The sequence below is a fragment of the Carcharodon carcharias genome, chromosome 17, assembly GCF_017639515.1.
Source record: "Carcharodon carcharias isolate sCarCar2 chromosome 17, sCarCar2.pri, whole genome shotgun sequence".
In the NCBI taxonomy this organism is placed as follows: Eukaryota; Metazoa; Chordata; class Chondrichthyes; order Lamniformes; family Lamnidae; genus Carcharodon; species Carcharodon carcharias.
Genome location: NC_054483.1, coordinates 104,539,295 through 104,562,158, shown reverse-complemented (window position 1 = coordinate 104,562,158; position 22,864 = coordinate 104,539,295). Strand labels below are relative to the sequence as shown.

Here is a 22,864-nt window from a genome sequence, read left to right as displayed (position 1 = left end):
GTAGTTAATGGATATTTTTTGGACTGGAGGAAGGTTTGTAGTGGAGTTTCCCAGGGCTTAGTGTTGAGACCCTTGCTTTTCCTGATAGATAAATGACCTAGACCTTGGTGTACAGGGCACTAATTTCAAAATTTGAGGGTGACATGAAACTTGGAAGCATTGAGAGCTGTGAGGAGGATAGTGTAGAGCTTCAAAAGGACAGACAAGTTGGTGGAATTGGCAGACAAGTAGCAAATTAAGTTTAATGCCGAGAAATGTGAAGTGATGGATTTTGGTAGGAAGAACATGAAGAAACAGTGTAAAATAAAGGGTGCACCTCTAAAAGGGGTGGGTGGGAGGGGGGGGTGGTGGTGGGGTGGGGGTGTAGGGCCAGAGGGACCTGGCTGCATAAAACATTGAAGGTGACAGGACAGTTTGAGAGTGCGGTTAATAAAGCATCCAGTATCTTAGGCTTTATTAATAGGGACATAGAGTACAAGAGCAAGGAGGTTATGTTGAACTCTAGTTTGACCTCAGCTGGAGTATTGTGTACACTTCTGTACACTGTACTTTACGAAGACATTGGAGGGAGTGCTGAAAAGATTCACTAGAATGATTCCAGGGATGAGGAACTTCAGTTATGAAAGTAGTTTGGAGAAGTTAGGACTGTTCTCCATGGGGAAGAGAAGGTTGAGAGGAGATTTGATAGAGGCATTCAAAATTGCCAGGGGTCTGGACAGAATAGACAGGGAGGAAGGGTTCCCATTGGTGGAAGGCAAGAATGAGAGGATGCACATTTAAAGTAATTGGCAAAAGAAGCAAAAGCAATATTAGGAAAAAACATTTTCAGCGAGTGGTGAGGGTCTGGAATACACAGCCAGAAAGTGAGGTGGAGGCAGCTTCAATTGAAGCATTCAAAAGGGAATTAGACAGTTATCTGAAAAGGAAGAATGTGCAGGGTTACTGGGAGACAGCAGGGGAACGGCATTAGGTGAATGCCCATTCGGAGAGCTGGAGCAGACACAAGGGGCCAAATGGCCTCCTTCTGCACCATAACAATTCTGTGAACTCTCTCCATTTGTCCTGGTCTCATACACACAATTCTCCCCCTGTCTCTGCTGCATTCTGCCTCTTTTTCACTCTGTTTCTCTCACTGCCCTTCCACCTCTGTTTGAACCTCTCAAATACTGTCTCTCTTTCTCTCTCTCACATTTGGGCTCCCTATCCCTTTCTTGCTCACTATATGTCTCTCCCACACACATTCTCAATCTCTCTATCTCTCCTTCTCTGGCTTATTCTTCATCTCCCATGCTTCCCTCACTTGCCTCTCTCTGTGTTCATTCTCTAATCCACCCCGTCTTCCCCCTCTCTCCATGTCTACTTCCTCTCTGTCCCTCATGTTGTTTTTCTCACTCTATACCCCTCCACCTCCCCCTTCCCAATCTCCCTCCATCCATCCCTTCAATGCCTGTGTCCCCTTCATGTGTCACCACCCCCCTCCCCACCACCTGCAGCCCATCTTCCCATCAATCCATCCCCATTGTCTCCTCCTCTCTCCCCACCGCCTGCAGCCCATCTTCCGTCATTCGTCCCCACCCCCACCTCCTCTCTCTGTTACCACTTCCCAATGCTAGTCTGGGAGTGCAGTGTCACTCAGGGTCTCTTAATCCGTAACTCACTCCCAGCCTCAGCAAACAACTGATTGAAGAACGAAGATCACAGAGTCAGCTCTCCAGCTCCTGACATCATGAAAACCTTACTCATCTCCTTTTTATCCTCCTTCTCAGAGGAAAACCTCCAGCAAAAGCGCCCAGGCTGCTATTTAACTCTAACCACATACTGGAGACAGCTTGAACATATCTGATTGTAAGTTAAACCTGTCATCTTAGCACTGCATTTAGAACGTTGTGTAAGAGAGGGGCTGGGTGATGCAGTGGGATAGACCAGGATTTCATCCACGTCAGCGACAACCAACTGAGACTGACCAGATCAAAGTTTGAGTGAGCTGCATGAAAGACCAGTGGAAGAATGTTCACGCAGCACGAGAGTCAGAGGCACAGAATGAAAACCAGAAACTGAGATATATTATCAGGGCAGTGTAGAGGGAGCATTCCTCTGTATCCAACCCCGTGCTGTACCTATCCTGGGAGTGTTTGATGGGGACAGTGTAGAGGGAGGTTTACTCTGTATCTAACCCCTTGCTGTCCCTATCCTGGGAGTGTTTGATGGGGACAGTGTAGAGGGAGCATTACTCTATATCGAACCTCGTGCTGTACCTGTCCTGGGAGTGTTTGATGGGGACAGTGTAGAGGGAGAATTACTCTGTATCTAACCCCGTGCTGTACCTGTCCTGGGAGTGTTTGATGGGGACAGTGTACAGGGAGCTTTACTCTGTATCTAACCCTGTGCTGTACCTGTCCTGGGAGTGTTTGATGGGGACAATGTAGAGGGAGCTTTACACTGTATCTAACCCGTGCTATACCCGCCCTGGAAGTGTTTAATGGGGACAGTCTAGAGGGAGCTTTACTCTGTATCTAACCCCGTGCTGCACCTGGCCTGGGAGTGTTTGATGGGGACAGTGTAGAGGGAGCTTTACTCTGTATCTAACCCCGTGCTGTACCTGTCCTGGGAGTGTTTGATGGGGACAGTGTAGAGGGAGCTTTTCATTAATGGGTACAATGCAAGAACGACTATGCTTCAAAAGTAATTCATTGGTTGTCCAAAGGTTACAAAAGGTAATGAATAGATGCAAGTTTTTTCTATTTGCTGGAGGTCAGAACAATAAATGACCTGCGTCTGATTGATCAGAGACCTGGAATAACTGATAGGATTTGTTGAGTGGTCCCAGTGAGGTGGGGTACAGACCCATGGATCTGGGGAAGGGGAAGGTGTGGTGGAGGGGGGTTTCAGTAGGTTCTAGAGTTTGGTTCCCCCAGTGAAAGATGAGCTACAGATTGATGGTGCCATGAGTTTTGATTAGTGTGGCGTTGTTTATTTGGTGTTTTGGAAGAACTGGAGAAGTTGAAGTGAGGATAGTATTTATGATGAGGACAGGACAAGATGGGGCGAGTTCGGAGGCTGCAGGCAAGAGCTGGGGACAAGGCTTGTTCTTAAAAATCACTCCCCTCTTGCCTCTGAAGTGGAAGCTCCAGGTTAAAGTCCCCCTCTAGGACTTGATGGTCAAGGAGGGTGCATTCAGGATGTGGCCAAATAGGTTGAGAATCAACCTACAAATCCTTCCAACACACCTATGTCAGGCAGTAAGAGTGGGAGAGATTCCTGGTCAGCCAAGCTTGATGCCATTGGTGCCCCTTAGGCCATAGCTTCTGGCTTCAGCTCAGTGACCTGTTCCGGAAGAATGAGCTATGGAAAATGGACGTAAATGTGTGCTTAGTCTGTCTCTTGCATCTCTAGACATGGGGAAATCTCACGCCAGGAGCCTGCCAGCCACAATGGTCGAAACAAACAATTACCTGATCAGCTGCCACCTCATAACCATCAGGGTTCATGGAGGGCAGGATGTGTATGCGAGTCTGGTGGATGAGGTGGGTGATGCGTGGGTTCCTGAGGTTGTACTCCTCACACAGGTACTGTGCTAACTGGATCAGCAGCTCACGCCCGAGCACCTCGTTACCATGCATATTGCCAACGTACTTAAACTCCGGTTCCACTGCAAACACAGCAAGTTATACACCATCAGCAGCAACCCTCCCCTGTTAGTGTGTTGTCAACTTTCTCCCCTCCTTTAGAGAGTCTCACAGCACAGAAGGAGACCATTCAGCCCATTGTGCCTGTGCTGGCTCTTTCAAAGATCTATCCAATTAGTCCCACTCCTCTCTGTCCTTGCCCCATAACCTGCAATATTTTTCTGTTCCAGTATTTAACTGATTCCCTTTTGAAAGTTCCCATTGAATCTGCTTGTTCCAGGTCACAACAACTCGGTGTCTAAAAAATTCTCTTCTCCTCTGGTTCTTTTGCCAATTTTCTGAAAACTGACGCCTGGTTATGGACCCTTCTGCCACTGGAAATAGTTTCTCCTCATGTGCTGTATCAAAACTCTTCCTGATTTTGAAACCCTCTGTTAAATCTCCCTTTAACCTTCTCTAAGGAGAACAACTCCAGCTTCTCCAGTCCCTCCACATGAACTGAAGTCTCCCATCACTGGTACCACTTCAATAAATCTCCTCTGTGTCCCTGCAATACCTTCACATCCTTCCGATAATTATGGTGTCCAGAAATGAACCCAACCCTCCAGCTGAGGCCTAACTTGTGAGGTGACATGGGCAGTGGGTGGGGTTGATGGCGAGCGAAGGATGAGGCCTAGAGGGCCTAAAATGTAACCAAACGCCTGGGGCAAAGTCTTGGAGGACTGAGCCGAACCTTTTCATGAGGCCACCTTGACCTGCTGCAAGGTCAGGGATATAGATGGGATGGTCAAATGGGCAGATAAGTGGCAGATGGAATTTAACCCTGAAAAGTGTGAGGTGATACACTTTGGAAGGAGTAAATTGACAAGGAAGGATTCAATGAACGGCATGACACTAGGAAGTTCTGAGGAACAAAGGGACCTTGGCGTGTGTGTCCACAGATCTCTGAAGGCGGAGGGGCATGTTAGTGGGGTGGTGAAAAAGGCATATGGGACACTTGCCTTTATCAATGGAGGCAGAGATTACAAAAGTAGGGAGGTCATGCTGGAGTTTTATAGAACCTTGGTGAGGCCACAGCTGGAGCATTGTGTGCAGTTCTGGTCGCCACATTATAGGAAGAATGTGATTGCACTAGAGGGGGTGCAGAGGAGATTCACCAGGATGTTGCCTGGGATGAAACATTTAAATTATGAAGAGAGGTTGGATAAACTTGGGTTGTTTTCGTTGGAGCAGAGAAGACTGAGGGGCGACCTGATCAAGATGTACAAGATTATGAGGAGCATGGACAGGAAGGATAGGGAGCAGCTGTTCCCCTTAGTTGAAGGGTCAGTCACGAGGGGAGTGGTGAGGGGCAGGAGATTTAGAGGGGATGTGAGGAAAAGCTTTTTTACCCAGAGGGTGGTGACGGTCTGGAATGCACTGCCTGGGAGGGTGGTGGAGGTGGGTTGCCTCACATCCTTTAAAAAGTACCTGGATGAACACTTGGCACGTCATAACATTCAAGGCTATGGGCCAAGTGCTGGTAAATGGGGTTAGGTAGGTAGGTCAGGTGTTTCTCACATATCGGTGCAGACTCAATGGGCCGAAGGGCCTCTTCTGCACTGTGTGATTCTGTGAGGTGCAGCAATCCTGACTCTAGCCCAAACCCATCTCCCTCCTCCCCCTGCCCTGGAGCAAAGATGATGCCATTCAGGGCACTTTCTATTGAGGTGGGTGGGGCAGGCCGGGACATTTCCCGAATTGAGGTACCTGCTTCGGTAGCAAAACTCCGGCCCCAGAACTAGGACCTCAGGATAAGGGAGAGTCTGTTTCGCTCTGTGGATGCTGCAAGACCTGCTGCATATTTCCAACATTTTCCATCCTTACCCCATCACAAGGAGCCAGCCATTTTGGAGGACGAGGAGGAGAAACTTCTTCACTCAGGAGGTTTGTGAATCTTTGGAATTCTCTACTCCAGAGACCTGTGGATGCTCTATCATGGAATATATTCAAGGCAGAGAGGATAGATTTTTGGACATTAAGGGAATTAAGGGATATGGGGATAGTGAGGGAAGGTGGAGTTGAGGTAAAGATCAGCCATGATCTTTCTGAGCGTGGAGCTGGGTTGAGGGGCCGAATGACCTCCTCCTGATTCTATTTCTTATGTTCTTGTGAACTATTCCTCCAGTGAGATTCCAGACGTTAAAAATAAGAGTTTCTGTGGTCATCCCTAACCTCTGTGACTGTCTATCTCAAATCCCAACAGCAGGGGAGCAGGTGGGGTGGGGGGAGGGGTGTTGCTGCAGAGCAACAGACAGGTAGGTTCTTTGTGTGGCACTGGTTTCCTGCCAATCTGTGCAGGCTGTAGACACCAACAGATTCATTCGCAGACAGTGAGCCCTTTTTATGAGGCACACTAAGATTTCACTGCAGAATTCCGGAGCAGAAAAGCCACGAGCTTGCCTGAGACATCCCACAGGCTCACTACAGCTGGAGGGTAGCCTGGAATCTGAGGGGTTTTTTTAAAACAAATTCATTCACGGGATATGGGGCTTCGCTGGCTGGGCCCGCATTTATTGCCCATCCCTAGTTGCCCTTGAGAAGGTGGTGGTGAGCTGCCTTCTTGAACCGCTGCAGTCCATGTGGTGTAGGTACACCCACAGTGCTGTTAGGGAAGTGGTTCCAGGATTTTGACCCAGCGACAGTGAAGGAACGGCGATATATTTCCAAGTCAGGATGGTGAGTGACTTGGAGGGGAACTTCCAGGTGGTGGTGTTTCCAACTATCTGCTGCCCCTTGCCCTTCTAGATGTAGTGGTCGTGGGTTTGGAAGGTGCTGTCAAAGGTGACTGGCCAGCCAACCAGACAGGGAACACAGGAGGCCGAAATATCCCGTGTTAAAATAAAAAAAGACACAGCTCAACCTCTGCCCTCCTAGTGGCTATCAACGGGTGTCATGCTGGCCTTTTACAGAGCAGGGTTTGATCTCTGGGGGTCCATGGTTGAGTTGGCCTGGGTGCCTGGAGACAATGCACCAAAAGGGATTCAGCATTCCTAGGGTAGGAATCCTTATCAGTTGCCATTCTCCTGGTTACACTCCAGTGTTCCTTGATAGATAGCACATGCAAGTGGCTTTTGAGTGGGGGGGGGGGGCTTGCACCCTGGATTGAGCTCAGTTTAGGTCAAATGTTCAGCTGGCAGTTTTCCAGTAACTCATTGTGTGATTGTTGGTCACATATCAGGCAAGGTACCTGGTGAAGCCCCTCACATCTGAACATAAGCTTGTCCTCCGGATGCACTCAATTCCACCAATAGTCACAGACTGCACTCAGGAGTTTCCTCACTTTTGCCCAGGAGATTGAGATGCAGTGTAACAACACAATCACGCCCGGTAGCTGAGGTCACCTAACTCACAGCCATAGGTTTGAATAGAGAACAGCAAACACAACTGCCTGTAGCAGAGGTTGATCACACAGGACACTCAGAGCTGGGCTGCACTCTGAGTCCATGCACCCACTCAGTGGTCAGACACATGCCAGTGTGCAAATCAATCCAAGGCTTCGAATCCCAATCTACTGGTCAGAGCACTGGTTATCAAGAACTGTTACCCACTCACCTCCGCCCTCTCATGCCTCCATCCTTTCTCACCTCGCTATGTTTATCAGCGTGGCCCCTGCTTCTCACACAAACAGCCCTTTCAAATTGGCGAATAGTACTAACCATTCACCACCACTGCAGGGACTCGATTAGAAAAGCACCATTTATATTACAGGACCTAATTAGTGATATTTCAGAGGGATCCATATTGGGGCCTCAATTATTCTCTAGGCATTACAATTTAGATGATGGAATAGAGAGCCACATATCAAAATTTGCGGATAATGTAAAGATAGGCAGCTTTGCAAGCAGTGTAAATGGAAGCATGAAATTACAAAAAAGATGTTGATAGATTAAGTGACTGGGCAAAACTGTGGCAAAAGGATTTCAATAAAGCTAAGTGTGAGGTAAACCATTGTGGATCTAAACTGGATAGAACAGGTACTTTCTGAATGGTGAAAAATTAGAAATAGCGGAGGAACAAAGACTCTTCGGGGGTGGGGGGGGGGGGGGGGGGGAGGTGGGGGGTGATGGGGTCGGTATGTATGTCAGGGGATGGGAGGTCCAAATCATTAAAATGTCATAAATATGGAGAGGAAATAATGAAAAAGGCTAATGCAATTCTGGCATTTATATCTAGAGGATCAGAATCAAAGGGGGTAGAATTCATGCTTAGCCACACAAAGCCCTGGTTAGACCACAGCTGTTCCTGTGAGCAGTTCTGGGCATCACACCTGAGGAAGGATATATCGACCTCGGAAGGAGAACGGTGTAGATTTAGCAGCATGATAATCAGGACACCTTGGGCTAAATTAAGAGGAGAGGTGACACAAACTAGGGTTGTATCCTCTGGAATTGAGAAGGTGAAGGTGTGATTTGAGTATTTTTGAAGATATTAAGGGAACAGGTAGGGTAGATGGAGATAAACTATTTCTGCTGGTTAGGGGAGTCTAGGATTAGGGGACATGGTTAAAAATTTAAGCCAGGTCTTTCAGGAGTGAAATTAGGGAAAACTTTTACCCAAAGTGTGATAGAAGTTTGGAACTGTCTTCTGTAAACAGCAATTGATTTTGTCAGTCTTCCCCAGCACCTCCATCCAAGAGAAATCCATCCCCTCCCCCGCACTCCATCCCCCTCCCCGCACTCCATCCTGAGAGTATTTAAAACCCAACTGTGGTGATATGCTTCATATCTTTATAATCACTATAGTGCTGGAACTCGAGCTCTCCCCCCATCAGCGAGCTGCTGAAGCTGAGGGTGAATTGAAAATTTCAAAACTGAGAATGACAGATTTTTTGTTAAGTAAGAATATTTGGGGTTACGGAACCAAAACAAGTTAACATACTGTCAGTTACGACCTGATGGAGTGATAGAACAGGTTCAAGAGCCTGAATGGCCTCCTCCTGTTCCTATGCAATAGGCTCAAGGGGCTGAATGGCCTCCTCCTTTTCCGACACAATGGGCTGGAGGGGCTGAATTGGCTCCTCCCATTCCTATGCAATAGGCTCAAGGGGCTGAATAGCTTCCTCCTGTTCCTATCCAGTAGAATCAAGGGGCTGAATGGCCTCCTCCTGTTCCTGGGTTTTGCATTTGACCCTTGATCTAGATTTCTCAATGGCAGAATATCAATAGTTTTGCAATCTGTTGCTAGAATCAGCTACGCAGAGACTAAAACTGTTGTTTCAGCGGTGAACTGATGGAATCTACCCTTCTAACAGCTGCCTCTGAGAACCACATTGAACTAGGCCACTTTGAAGAACATCTGTGGGGCCCCTCGAATATGACTGAGACGTCCAGGTCATTAAAGTTGCCTGTTCTTGCACTGTATTGGCGGTAGATGTGCTGCCGTGACTGGGTCACACTCCCTATCTCACTACCTCCTCCCTCACAGCTCTGAGCCGGGATCTATCAGCTCCCCCTGTGGGGTAGAGGCTGGGTCATCCCAACGGGACGGAGGGAGGAGAAAACAGTGCTGAGGGTGGGAGGGGGGCTAATGGGTTCAACTCTTCTGCAATGGAGTTGAAGTTCGATGTGATACCGCCAGTGGCCTGGCGGGGGCAGTGCGGAGGAGGGTTACCTAAAATAACTAAAGGACAATTGGGAATATAAGAAAAAAGCCACAGTTGATCCAGATGGGTGCTCAAAGAGGATTCAAGCGAACAATGTGGGCATTAGGGATAAGGGAAAGGGGACTCCCTGTCACCCAAAGGAAATTCCAGGTCTGGAAAAAGTTACCAGGGAAAAAGACTGAAGTATGAATGGGCTCAATAGGCAGATGTACTTCCAAAGAGAGAGAGAGAGGATTGAGGGACACGAGGGAGGCGGGGTTGGGGAGGGGAAGGGGGTGGGAGAACAGGGTTGGGGGGGGGGGTTGGGTGTGTTGGAGGGTCTGATGATGGGTAGGATGGTGGGAGTGAGGGGGAGATGGAGGGGGGCGACCAGACCAGACAGGGGGTGGGGTGGTGGTTTACGGTTAAGGGTCTATCCCTCTCCCATTCCCCTGGTGCACCCGGTACTCACTCAGCTCATGGAGGCCGGGGTTGTCGCTCAGCTCCAGGACGTAGAGGTGCCGACCCTGGGCGCTGCGGCCGATGCTGTAGAGGTGGCTGATAAAGGGACAGTCCCTCTGCACCCCGAGCAGCGCCTTAACCAACTCATTATAACGGTGATGCTGGAAATCGAGAGGCAGAGCGATGTGCATGAGCACCGAGAACAGCCCCAGGTTAAAGAGACCAGCCATATAGTGCAAACTCTCAGCTCCTGCCTGCTTGTCTCAAATGACCCTCCCACTAACCATTGACAGGAAACTAGTTCAACAATCACAGGGGAAGGAAGCAAGTAAACTCCGCCCTGGCACGAGATAAAGAGGTGAGTGCGGAGGGGGGGGTGGGGGGGCAGGTCCCTTTATTTAAAGGGACAGCCTCAAAAAGTAACACAGGGCACCTGGCAACCCACTGCCTTGAATCTCTACCCCCACCTTGCTTTCACTCACCGCGTTGGTGAGGGAAAGGATTCCCCTCTCTTTCACTTTCACTCCCATCCAACTGCTTGTATTTCGATAGCACATTTCACACAGTGCCAGCCTGCCAAGGTGCTTCACAGGAACGAGTGTAAAACTAAACCTTACACAACACACGTTAGAGACATTAGGACAGGTGGCCAAAAGCGGGGTGAGAGCTAACTGGTAAAGGAGGGAAGAGGGCTGGAGAGGTTTATGTATAGAATAACTGATACCCGGGAGTGAGTTACAGGCTGAAATCCAAATCAAGGGGTTTGGGTGGTTTATAAATAGAATAACAGATACCCGAGAGTGAGTTACAGACTGGAATCTAATTGAGGAGTTCGGGGTGGTTCACATATAGAAAAACATACCCAGGAGCGAGTTACAGACTGGAATCTGATTGAGGGGTTCGGGGTGGTGTGGTTTATATATAGAATAACGGATACCCAGGAGTGAGTTATGGACTGGAATTTAATCCAGGGGTTCGGGATGCATTTTATATATAGAATATCAAATGCCTGGGAGTGAGTTACAGACTGGAATCTAATTGAGAGGTTCAGTGGGGCTTATATATAGAATAACAGACTCCCAGGTGTGAGTTACAGACTGGAGTCTAATCGAGGGGTTTGGGTTGGTTTATATACTGAATAACAGATCCCCGGGAGTGAGTTACAGACTGGAATCTAATCCAGGGGTTCAGAGCGGTTTATATATAGAGTAGCAGATACCTGGGAATGAGTTACAGGCTGGAATCTAATCAAGGGGTTTGGTGGGGTTTATATATAGAATAACAGATACTGGGGAGTGAGTTACAGTCTGAAGTCTAATAGAGGGGTTCGGGTGGTTTATATATAGAATAATTGTTGTAAAAGCCCATCTGATTCACTAATGCCCTTTAGGGAAGGAAACCTGTCATTCTTAACTGGTCTGGCCTACATGTGACTCCAGACACACAGCAATGTGATTCACTCTGAAAAATGGCCTAGCAAGTCACTACAAAGTCACAAAAAAGGTTTTTAACTGGTCAGACCACCCGACATTGACCTAGGCACTGGAAACGACAATGGCAATCTCAGCCCTGTCAACCCTGCAAAGTCCTCCTTACTAACATCTGGGGGCTAGTGCCAAAATTAGGAGAGCTGTCTCGCAGACTAGTCAACCAACAGCCTGACATAGTCAACCTCACGGAATCATACCTTACAAACTATGTCACAGACACCTCTATCACCATCCCTGGGTATGACCTGTCCCAATGGGAATCCTCAATATCAACTCTGGACCCCATGAAGTCTCATGGTCAAACATGGGCAAGGATACCTCCTGCTGATTACCACATACTGCTCTCCCTCAGCTGATGAATCAATGCTCCTCCATGTTGAACGTTGCTTGGAGAAAGAACTGAGGATGGCAAGGACACGGAATGTACTCTGGGTGGAGAATTTCAATGTCCATCACCAAGAGTGACTCGGTAGCACTACAACTGACTGAGCTGGCCGAGTTCTAAAGGACATAGCTGTTAGACTGGGTCTGCAGCAGATGGTGAGGGAACCAAGAAGAGGGAAAAACATATTTGACCTCATCCTCACCAACCTGCATATGCATCTGCGCATGATGGTATCAATAGGAGTGACCATCGCACAGTCGCTGTGGAGCCCAAGTCTCGCCTCAATGTGAAGGATATCCTCCACCGTGTTGTGTGGCACTGCCACTGTGCTAAATGGGAGAGAATTCAAACAGATCTAGCAGCTCAAGACTGGGCATCCATGAGGTGCTGTGGGCCATCAGCAACAGCAGAATTGTACTCGAACACTATCTGTAAACTTATGGCCTGGCGTATCCCCCCATTCTACCATTACCATTAAGCCAGGAGATTAACCCGGGTTCAATGAAGAGTGCAGGAGGGCATGCCAGGAGCAGCACCAGGCATACCTAAAAATGAGGTGTCAACCTGGTGAAGCTACAACACAGGACAACTTGTGTACCAAACAGTATTAGCAGCAAGTGATAGATGGAGCTAAGCGATCCCACAATCAATGGATCAGATCTAAGCTCTGCAGTACTGCCACATCCAATGGCAAACAGTGGTAGACAATTAAATGACTCACTGGAGGAGTAGGCTCCACAAATATCCCCATCCTCAATGATGGAGGAGCCCAGTATATCAATCCAAAAGGTAAGGCTGAAGCAATCGCTGAATAGATGATCCATCTCAGCCTCAGCATCGCAGATGTCAGTCTTCAGCCAATTCGATTCACTCCACATGCTATCAAGAAACAGCTGAAGGCATCGGATAGTGCAAAGGGTATGGGCCCTGACAATATTCTGGCAATAGTACTGAAGAGTTGTGCTCCAGAACTTGCCGCGTCCCTAGCCAAGCTGTTCCAGTACAGCTACAACACCGGCATCTACCAGACTATGTGGAAAATTGCCCAGGTATGTCCTGTACACAAAAAACAGGACCAAATCCAACCAGGCCAATTACTGCCCCATCAGTCTACTCTTGATCATCAGTAAAGTAATGGAAGGGGTCATCAACAGTGATATCAAACAGCACTTGCTTTGCAATAACCTGCTCACTGACACTCAGTTTGGGTTCCGCCAGGGCCACTCAGCTCCTGAGCTCATTACAGCCTTGGTTCAAACATGTACAAAAGAGCTGAACTCAATAGGGGAGATGAGAGTGACTGCCCTTGACACCAAGGCGGTATTTGACTGAGTGTGGCATCAAGGAGCCCTAGCAAAACTGGTGTCAATGGGAATCAGGGGGAAAACTCTCCACTGATTGGAGTCAGACCTAACACAAAGGAAAATGGTTGTGGTTGCCGGAGGTCAATCGTCTCCACTCCAGGAGTTCCTCAGGGTAGTGTCCTCGGCCGAACCATCTTCAGCTGCTTCATCAATGACCTTCCTCCCATTATAAGTTCAGAAGTGGGGAGGTTCGCTGATGATTGCACAATGTTCAGTACCACTCATGACTCCTCAGATACTGAAGCTGTCCATGTCCAAATGCAGTAAGGCCTGGACAACCTTCAGCCTCGGGCTGACAAGTGGCAAATAACATTCGTACCACACAAATGTCAGGCAACGACCATCTCCAACAAGAGAATAATCAACCATCACCCCTTGATGTTCAATGGCATTACCATCATTGAATCCCCCACTATCAACATCCTGGGGGTTACCATTGACCAGAAACTGAACTGGACTAGGCATATAAATACTGTGGTTACAAGAGCAGGTCAGAGGCTAGGAATCCTGCGATGAGTAACTCACCTCCAGATTTCCCAAAGCCTGTCCACCATCTACAAGGCACAAGTCAGGAGTGTGATGGAATACTCCCCACTTGCCTGGATGAGTGCAGCTCCCACAACACTCAAGAAACTTGACATGTCCAGGACAAAGCAGCCCACTTGATTGGCACCACATCCACAAAATTCACTTCCTCCACCACCGATGCACAATAGCAGCAGCGTGTACCGTCTATAAGAAGCTCTACAGGAATTCTCCAAAGCTCCTTCAACAGCATCTTCCAAACCCACAACCACTACTATCTAGAAGGACAAGGGCAGCAGATAGATGGGAACACCACTACCTGGAAGTTCCCCTCCGAGTCACTCACCACCTTGACTTGGAAATGTATCGCTGTTCCTTCACTGTCGCTGGTCAAATTCCTGGAACTCCTTCCCTAACAGCACTGTGGGCTGCAGCGGTTCAAGAAGGCAGCTCATCACCACCTTCTCAAGGGCAACTAGGGATGGGCAATAAATGCTGGCCCAGCCAGCAAAGCCCACATCCCATGAATGAATAAAAAATAAGTTACCGGCTAGAATCTAATCGAGTTCCTCGGGTGGTTTATATACAGAATAAGAGATATCCGGCAATGAGTTACAGGCTGGAATCTAATCGAGGGGTTCGGAGTGGGGTTTATATATAGAATAACAGATACCTGGGAGTGAGTTACGGGTTCGAATTTAAACAAGGAGTTTGGGGTGGTTTATATGTAGAATAACAGATACCTGGGAGTGAGTCACAGACTGAAATTTAATCCAGGGGTTCAGGTGATTGGTGCATGCCCTAACTGTAATTATTTTATGTGTTGTTGACTACACTGTAAAACCGCGATTACCTTGCGGTGCAAGGCTGCCAGGAGTGAGGTTGCAATGAGTGTTTCACAACCTGTAGGTTCAATGGTCGGCTGATGGACTGAACTCATCTTCACAACTGAAAATTTAACCCTTTAAGGCCCACAGCCAATCAATGACAATTTCTAAAATTCAGTGCTAAATGTTCGAAGGACATTGTGCGAACAATGGAGCATCACAATGTGTGTGTGCCTTGACAGAATATCGTCGAAACATCTGTCATGATATACCGTCCATTGAAATTATCTTTCACCCTCAGGGTGTTCACTCTGTCTCAGTTGTGTCGCACTCCAGTCATATTGTGTTGCGTAGTTTGAACTACATGTCTTTTCATCATAACAGCTTATAGTGGGTGCCAGATGTGGCTCAGTGGGCATCTTTCTTGTTTCCAAGTCAGAATGTGTGGGTTCAAGTCCCACTCCAGAGACTTGAGTATAAGAACCAGGCTAACACTCCCACTGCAGTACTGAGCAAGTGCTGCACACTCATGGGTGCCATCATTCAAATGAGATGTTAAACTCAGGCCACACCTGTCCTTTCAGTTGGATATAAAAGACCCCTTGGCACTATTTTAGAGAATAGCAGGAGAGTAATCCCCAGTATCTACACCAATATTTATCCCTCATTATTAAGAAAATGACCTGGCGATTTTATCTCATTGTTGTCCGTGGGATTGTGCTGTGTGCAAATTGGCTGTCATGTTTCCTACAGGTAAACATTGACTGCACTTCAAAAAGTACTGCATTGATGGGGAAGCACTTTGTAACATCCTGCGGTAATGGAAGGTGCTATAGAAATGCAAGTTCTTCCTTTCTATCTATCATTCTACCTCAGCAGGACTAGCAACATCTCAAACTTGTCCAAATCTCACTTACCCTTCAACTCTGACTTACCAGGTTTTTCCCAGTCCAATTTTACCCCGTCTATTGGTGTGGGTGGTGGGGGGAGGTGTAATCACAGTGTTTAAGTTTATTCATTCATTGGTGTTATTGACAAAGCTGGTATTCGTTCCTGTCTTGACTTCCCTTGAGAAGCTGGTGATATGCCAGAGAAGGTGAGTAGCAACTGTTGGTATAACTGAGTGACCCATTTCTTCCACTCATTCTGGTGATGCAATCATCAGTGAGACACTGCTGGAGGGTTATTGATGTTGTGAAGGTGATCCTACAATGCTATTAGGGAGGGAGTTCCAGGATTTTGACCCAGTGACAGTGAAGGAACGGCGATATATTTCCAAGTCAGGATGGTGAGTGGCTTGGAGGGGAACTTCCAGGTGATGGTGTTCCCATCTATCTGTTGCGCTTGTCCTTCTAGATGGTAGTGGTCGTGGGTTTGGAAGGTGCTGTCGAAGGAGCCTTGGTGAATTCCTGCAGTGCATCTTGTAGATGGTACACACACTGCTGCTACTGTGCATCGGTGGAGGTGGCAGTTAATGTGTAAGCTGGTGGATGGGATGCAATCAAACGGGCTGCCTTGTTCTGGATGGTGTAGAGCTTCTTGAGTGTTTTTGGAGCTGCACTAGGAACATAAGACTTGGGAACAGGAGTAGGCCTTCAGCCCTTCAAGACTGCTCCTAATTCAATAAGATCATGGCTGACCTGATTGTGGTCTCAACTCCACTTCCCTGTCTGTCCCTATGACCTTCGACTGCCTGAACTACCAAAAATCTGTTTAGTTCAATGACCCAGCCTCTACTGCTTTCTGGGGAAGAGAATTCCACATACTAATGACTCTTCGAGAGAAAAAATTTCTCCTCATCTCTGTCTTAAACAGTAGATCTCATAAATTGTGTCCCCTGGTTTTGGTCTCTCCCACAAAAAGAAACATCCCCCCAGTATCTACCTTATCAAGTCCCCTCAGGATTTTATATGTTTCAATAAGATCACCTCTCATTCTTCTAAACTCATCCGGCCAAGAGGAGAGTATTTCATCACGCTCCTGACTTGTGCCTTGTAGATGGAGGAGCCAGGAGGTGAGTTACTGGCTGCAGAATTCCCAGCCTCAAGGAGTGACAACATTACATAGGCAATTTCCATTGTAAATGTTTACATAGAAATTCATAATAGAAACACATTCTCAGGAAGTGTCTAACTATTTCAGAAAACATTGTGGATCAGCACTGCTTGGAAAGAAAACAGGAATTTTTTCTTTGCATAGCAATTGTAATTTTTATTTATTTTTCTTACAAAATATACATATTTGGACAGCTAAGCATTAAATCTAGCACAGCAAAGGAAATTCTCGCACGATGAAATTACTGAATGACCTCAGTAGATGATCGGAACAGTACATGCCGTCACGAACACTTGTATGCGGTTCGTTGGTGAAATTCAGGGTGCAGGGGAGGTAGCACGAGAAACAGCCATACTGCGGATTCACTGAGAGCCTTGGCAGAGATGGGTGTTTTACACGTGCATCTCGTGAGAGCGAGTGCAGTTGGGTGGGTGGCGGGGGTGCTGCATGGCCAGGACTGGAGGGGCACAGCAGCAGGAGCCTGCGCTTGGATCTTTGCATGGAGACTTGTGCATCAGAGTGCGGTGATTTATTCATCGATTGAGGGGAGGGATGGGAGCGGCTCTAATGTGACCTCATGGCCGATCTCACCAGACAGACCATGAAGAGATTTTTGCAGGGGTTTTAAAGGTAAGTGTAGCATCTGCCTGGGGAAGGAGAGGGTAATTCCAGGACGTGCAGGAGAAAAATGACAGGACTACCTCACAGAATTAATGCACTGCACTCTTAAAAAGACCATGCACTCTAGTTAACCCACTCAGACAACACCCATGAATGAAATCATCCCTCCGATCAAAGGGATTCTGTGCTTACACCCCACTTTATCTCACTGGTCCAGAGTACATCCTGCTGATCTCCTCAGATCATCCAGTGTCTCTGGGCTATTACAGTGAGCGATCACATCAGATATGGCAACTGGGAAAGGTGAAGATGCTTCACACGTTTGCAGTGTGCAACTGGAAAGTACAGGCCCCTCACTGCTCCCCATGGAAACACACCAAACAATCAGCAGAGGAGGTGAACTTCCTCATTGCATCATTTATGTTTTGCTCAATTTAGCTTTCATGATACTGGAAAATGGAAAACTACTGTACTACAGTGCCCTGGGGTTAGATACAGAGTAAAACTCCTTCTACACTGTCCCCATCAAGCACTCCCAGGACAGGTACAGCACGGGGTTAGATACAGAGTAAAGCACCCTCTACACTGCCCCCATCAAACACTCCCAGGACAGGTACAGCACAGGGTTAGATACAGAGTAAAGCTCCCTCTACACTGCCCCATCAAACACTCCCAGGACAGGTACAGCCCTGGGGTTAGATACAGATTAAATCTCCCTCTACACTGCCCCCATCAAACACTCCCAGGACAGGTACAGCACGGGGTTAGATACAGAGTAAAGCTCCCTCTACACTGCCCCCATCAAACACTCCCAGGACAGGTACAGCACGGGGTTAGATACAGAGTAAAGCTCCCTCTACACTGTCCCCATCAAACACTCCCAGGACAGGTACAGCACAGGGTTAGATACAGAGTAAAGCTCCCTCTACACTGCCCCCATCAAACACTCCCAGGACAGGTACAGCACAGGGTTAGATACAGAGTAAAGCTCCCTCTACACTGTCCTCATCAAACACTCCCAGGACAGGTACAACACGGGGTTAGACACAGAGTAAAGCTCCCTCTACACTGTCCCCATCAAACACTCCCAGGACAGGTACAGCACGGGGTTAGATACAGAGTAAAGCTGCCTCTCCACTGTCCCCATCAAACACTCCCAGGGCAGGTACAACACGAGGTTAGATACAGAGCAAAACTCCCTCTCCACTGTCCCCATCAAACACTCTCAGGACAGGTACAGCACGGGGTTAGATACAGAGTAAAGCTGCCTCTCCACTGTGCCCATCAAACACTCCCAGGGCAGGTACAACACGAGGTTAGATACAGAGTAAAATTCCCTCTCCACTGTCCCCATCAAACACTCCCAGGGCAGGTACAGCACAGGGTTAGATACAGAGTAAAGCTTCCTCTACACTGTCCCCATCAAACACTCCCAGGACAGGTACAGCACGGGGTTAGATACAGAGTAAAGCTGCCTCTCCACTGTCCCCATCAAACACTCCCAGGGCAGGTACAACACGAGGTTAGATACAGAGTAAAACTCCCTCTCCACTGTCCCCATCAAACACTCCCAGGCCAGGTATAGCACAGGGTTAGATACAGAGTAAAGCTTCCTCTACACTGTCCCCATCAAACACTCCCAGGACAGGTACAGCACAGGGTTAGATACAGAGTAAAGCTCCCTCTACACTATCCCCATCAAACACTCCCAGGACAGGTACAGCACGGGGTTAGATACAGAGTAAAGCTGCCTCTCCACTGTCCCCATCAAACACTCCCAGGGCAGGTACAACACGAGGTTAGATACAGAGTAAAACACCCTCTCCACTGTCCCCATCAAACACTCCCAGGGCAGGTACAGCACAGGGTTAGATACAGAGTAAAGCTTCCTCTACACTGTCCCCATCAAACACTCCCAGGACAGGTACAGCACAGGGTTAGATACAGAGTAAATCTGCCTCTATGTTGTCAAGTAAAACATTTCCTGGCACTGGCAACGTAGTGTAGGAAGGCGGAGCATCATGAGAATGGACGAGTCAGGCAACCAATAGGAAGCGTGTGGGTGAAAGAGGTGATTCGCGGCAGGAAGTCGTGATGAAACCACCAGGAATCCGTCCAACCAGAGTTGGCAACCCAACACATTGCACAGTACAGCCTTTACTGAATGGAATCATGGAATGATTGAGCTACAGACGGAGATGATTTCGTCCACCACCACCTTGTCCATGCTGGCTCTTTCTAAGATTTATCCAATTTGGCCCAATCCCCTACTCTTTTCCCCTTAGCTCTACAAGTTTTTCCTTTTTGTCTAGATATTGATTTCCTTTTTGGAAGTTACAACTGAATCTGCTTCCACCACCCTTTTAGGTACAGCATTCCTGATCACAACAACTCACTGTGTAAAATAATATTTCCTCGCGTGTCTCTGGTTTATTTTTTGCCAATCACCTTCAATCTGTATCCCTCTGCTCACTGACCCTTCTGCCGCTGGAAACAGCATCTCCTTATTTACTCTATCAAAAAGCCTCGTGATTTTGAACACCTCTATTAAATCTCCTCCCCTCTGAGGAGAACAGTCCCAGCTTCTCTAACACAAAAACAAAAATACCTAGAAAAACTCAGCAGGTCAGGGAGCAGCTGTGGAGAGGAGCACAGTTAATGTTTCAAATGGTCATTCGGACTCGAAACGTTAACTGTGTTCCTCTCCGCAGATGCTGCCACACCTGCTGAGTTTTTCCAGGTATTTTTGTCTTTGTTTTGGATTTCCAGCATCCGCAGTTTTTTGCTTTTATCCCAGCTTCTCTAACCTCTGCATATAATTGATAACTCACATCATAAAAATGTAGAATGGTTACAGCACAGAAGGAGGCCTTTTGGCACATTATGCCCATGTCAGCTCTCGATGAGAGCAATCCGGCTTAGTCCCACTCCCATAGCCTTTCCATATAGCCCTGAAGTTCTTCTCTATCCAATTCCCTTTTGAAATCCACAACTGAATCTACCTCTATCATCACACTCTCAGGCAGCGAATTCCACATCCTAACTCACTGCTTATAAAAAGGTTTTTCCTCATGTCACTCTTGGTTCTTTTGCCCATCACCTTAAATTGATATTCTCTGGTTTTCAATCCTTCAGTCTGCTCTGCCTGGACTCCTCACGATCTCAAAACTCCTCTCAACCTTCTCAGAGAAGAACAGCCCTGGCTCCACCAATCTAACGGAAGACCCTCATCCCTGGAATGGCAGACTTCTGTAGATTTATTTCATTCACTCTCACGTTCTTACCTCATCCTGCTCCCATATAGCTAAGATTCAACTCACTCAAACGCAGCTCAAAACTGTTGCAGTGGTGTTCAAATATTCGCTTGAAAGGTCCCTAAAGCATCAGCCAGAAAGACTGATCTTAAATTTTCTCTGTCACCCCCGTGAGATTGGATAGACTAGGGTTATTTTCCCTGGAGCAGTGGAGATTGAGGGGGAACATGGTTGAGGTGTATAAAATTATGAGGGCAAAGATAGGGTAGACAGGAAGGAACTTTTCCCCTTGGTGGAGGGATCAATAACCAGGGGGCATAGATTTAAGGTAAGGAGCGGAGGTTTAGAGGGAATGTGAGGAAGAATTTTTTCACCCAGAGGGTGGTGGGAATCTGGAACTCACTGCCTGAAAGGGTGGTAGAGGCAGATACTCTCATAACATTTAAGAAGTATTTGGATGTGCACTTGTGATGCCATGGCATACAAGGCTATGGGCCTAGTGCTGGAAAATGGGATTAGAATAGTTAGGTACTTGTTTGACTGGTGCAGACTCGATGGGCCGAAGGACCTTTTTCTGTGCTGTAGACCTCTAATGACTATGACCCTTTCATTCATTCCAAGACCCAACCTAAATTCTGCCACTATTTGGTTTTCTGTGTTCATTAACATCAAGGGTCTACAGAAGGCCTTTTGGATATATATATATATATATATATATAGATGGATCAGTAGGCCTCGACTGAGACCTTGGTCTATCGTGCAGAGCAGGTGCAGGGGTTAGTGTAATGCTAAGACCTGTGAAAGAGTATGACTGGGAATGCAATAAAATGGTTAAAATTTGTAAACACACCGAATCAATAATTTGGAAGGCGTTGCTCACCCAAACTATTGATTCGCCTGTCGCAATTCAGGTTAACATTTTGGAGTCCCAAAAATAAGACATGAACCTGAGCTGAACCTTCAAAGCTGGCAGAATAATTGGAAAACAGAGTTTAAACATTTGTGGGAGTGCAGCTTTCGAAGCTTCTTTCCCTGTTACAAAAGTCAATCCCCAGCTTTGTGTATTAATGGTCCTCCACCAGCCCACCCAGCAACTTTCCTTCTATTCCTTTCTCTTAGCAGTACAGAGCTTGAATATTACTGAAAAGAGAGACACGTCACTGAGACTTTCCATCTTGGACTCATCAGGACTAACACAAGAATGCCAAATTTCACAACAATTTATACCTCAGGAGAAAAGGGTGCTGATTGGTTGGCAGGTCAATTCTGATTGGCTGAGGCATTGCCATGGAGAAAGCAATAGGGAACTAGTTTGAAATTTGGCATTCCTGCGTTTATCCTGAGGATTGCAAGATGAGAAGCTTCGATAACATGTCTCTCTTTTCAGTAATATTAACTTCTATCTTCCTCAGTTTTAACCTGGATCCATCGAGATTGATACACCCTCATGAGAGGGAACAATTTTCTCCTGATCAGCCTTTACCACTTCTCTCTATCACTTGGCAATGGGAGAGAGCAAATACTCCACCAGTTGATGGGCTACTCTGCCATGATCTTCAATTTGAGAAGTAGAGCTCTCAGTGAGCTTGGTTACCTGTGAGCGCAGGGCTGGGCCTGTAATATTCAAATGATAAGTCATGCTGCAGCTCTCTGATGGTGCAGTTTTGGCTTTCTTCCATCTCTCCCTGCAAGCTGAAGCAATGGGTGCCAGCAGGAGCACAGATGATGCTTAACACAGCCTTTGATGTGCTCCGTGACTAGAATCTCTGAACTTCTATTCCACAAAACCTCATCTTGAGTTGGATAGTAAAGGGTTTTCTTTGTTTAATAGTCAAGGATTTGTCTCTCAATGGGATACGCCTTAATTCTTCAAGTTCCCTCACACCAAGCTAGTAATTCTAGCTTGTGCTCAAATCCCTTCATGGCTTCGCTCCCCCCTCTCCCTGCAATCCCTTCCAACCCTCTGAGGTCTCTACCTTCCTCCAATTCTGGCCGGTTGTGCATCCCTCACTTTCTAACTCCACCATTGATAGCTGTACCATCGGCCATCTTGGCCTTAAGCCCTGGAACCCCCTCTCTAAACTCCTCCTCCTCCTCCCTCTCTCCCTTAAAACACTCCTTGAAGTCACTTGTGCCAACGTTTCTTCATGTGGCTCTGTATCAAATTTTGTTTGATAATGTTCTTGTGAAGAGTCTTGGGAAGTTCTACAATGTCAAAGGCGCTATATGAATGCAAGTTGCCGTTATCGTAGCACTAATTTTTTAATTCTCCAAGTAGTGGTCGCCCTTTGCCTAACCAATGCTAAAACCTCCTTTCGAGATACACATAAATGTTCAATGATATTTCTGAATTCACAATGCATTTCCCCTTTCAGTCAGCTGGGCTCTGACTGATTATAAATCAGCTAACTGCTGTTGCCAACACTGGCAGAGGTCACCGTGTGATGCCGTGAAAGATCCTCTCACATAACAGGTGAGGGCCTTGAAAACAATTCCAGTAAAATGCAAGACAAATTTAAGATTGTCAAAATGTACAGACATTTCTGATTAAACTTTTCTTCTTTAGTTTTGTGTTGTCTAAGTTTCGGGTATTAGAGCAGGAGATGGAAGCACTTGTTATTTTAAGCACCAA

The 22,864-nt window shown here is 47.1% G+C and overlaps 1 protein-coding gene across 1 annotated transcript in view; it reads right to left on the bottom strand.

Moving 5' to 3' along the window:
• Nucleotides 1–9,974, bottom strand: part of cpn1 (carboxypeptidase N, polypeptide 1) — a 28,723-nt gene extending 18,749 nt beyond the window's left edge. Inside the window, exons 1-2 of the mRNA XM_041209172.1 lie at nucleotides 9,722–9,974; nucleotides 3,453–3,649 (exon numbers count right to left, since the gene is read on the bottom strand). Of these exons, the coding sequence (XP_041065106.1) occupies nucleotides 3,453–3,649; nucleotides 9,722–9,941 (417 nt within the window). The 5' untranslated portion in view covers nucleotides 9,942–9,974. The remainder of the gene's footprint in view (nucleotides 1–3,452; nucleotides 3,650–9,721) is intronic.
• Nucleotides 9,975–22,864: the final 12,890 nt, after the last annotated feature.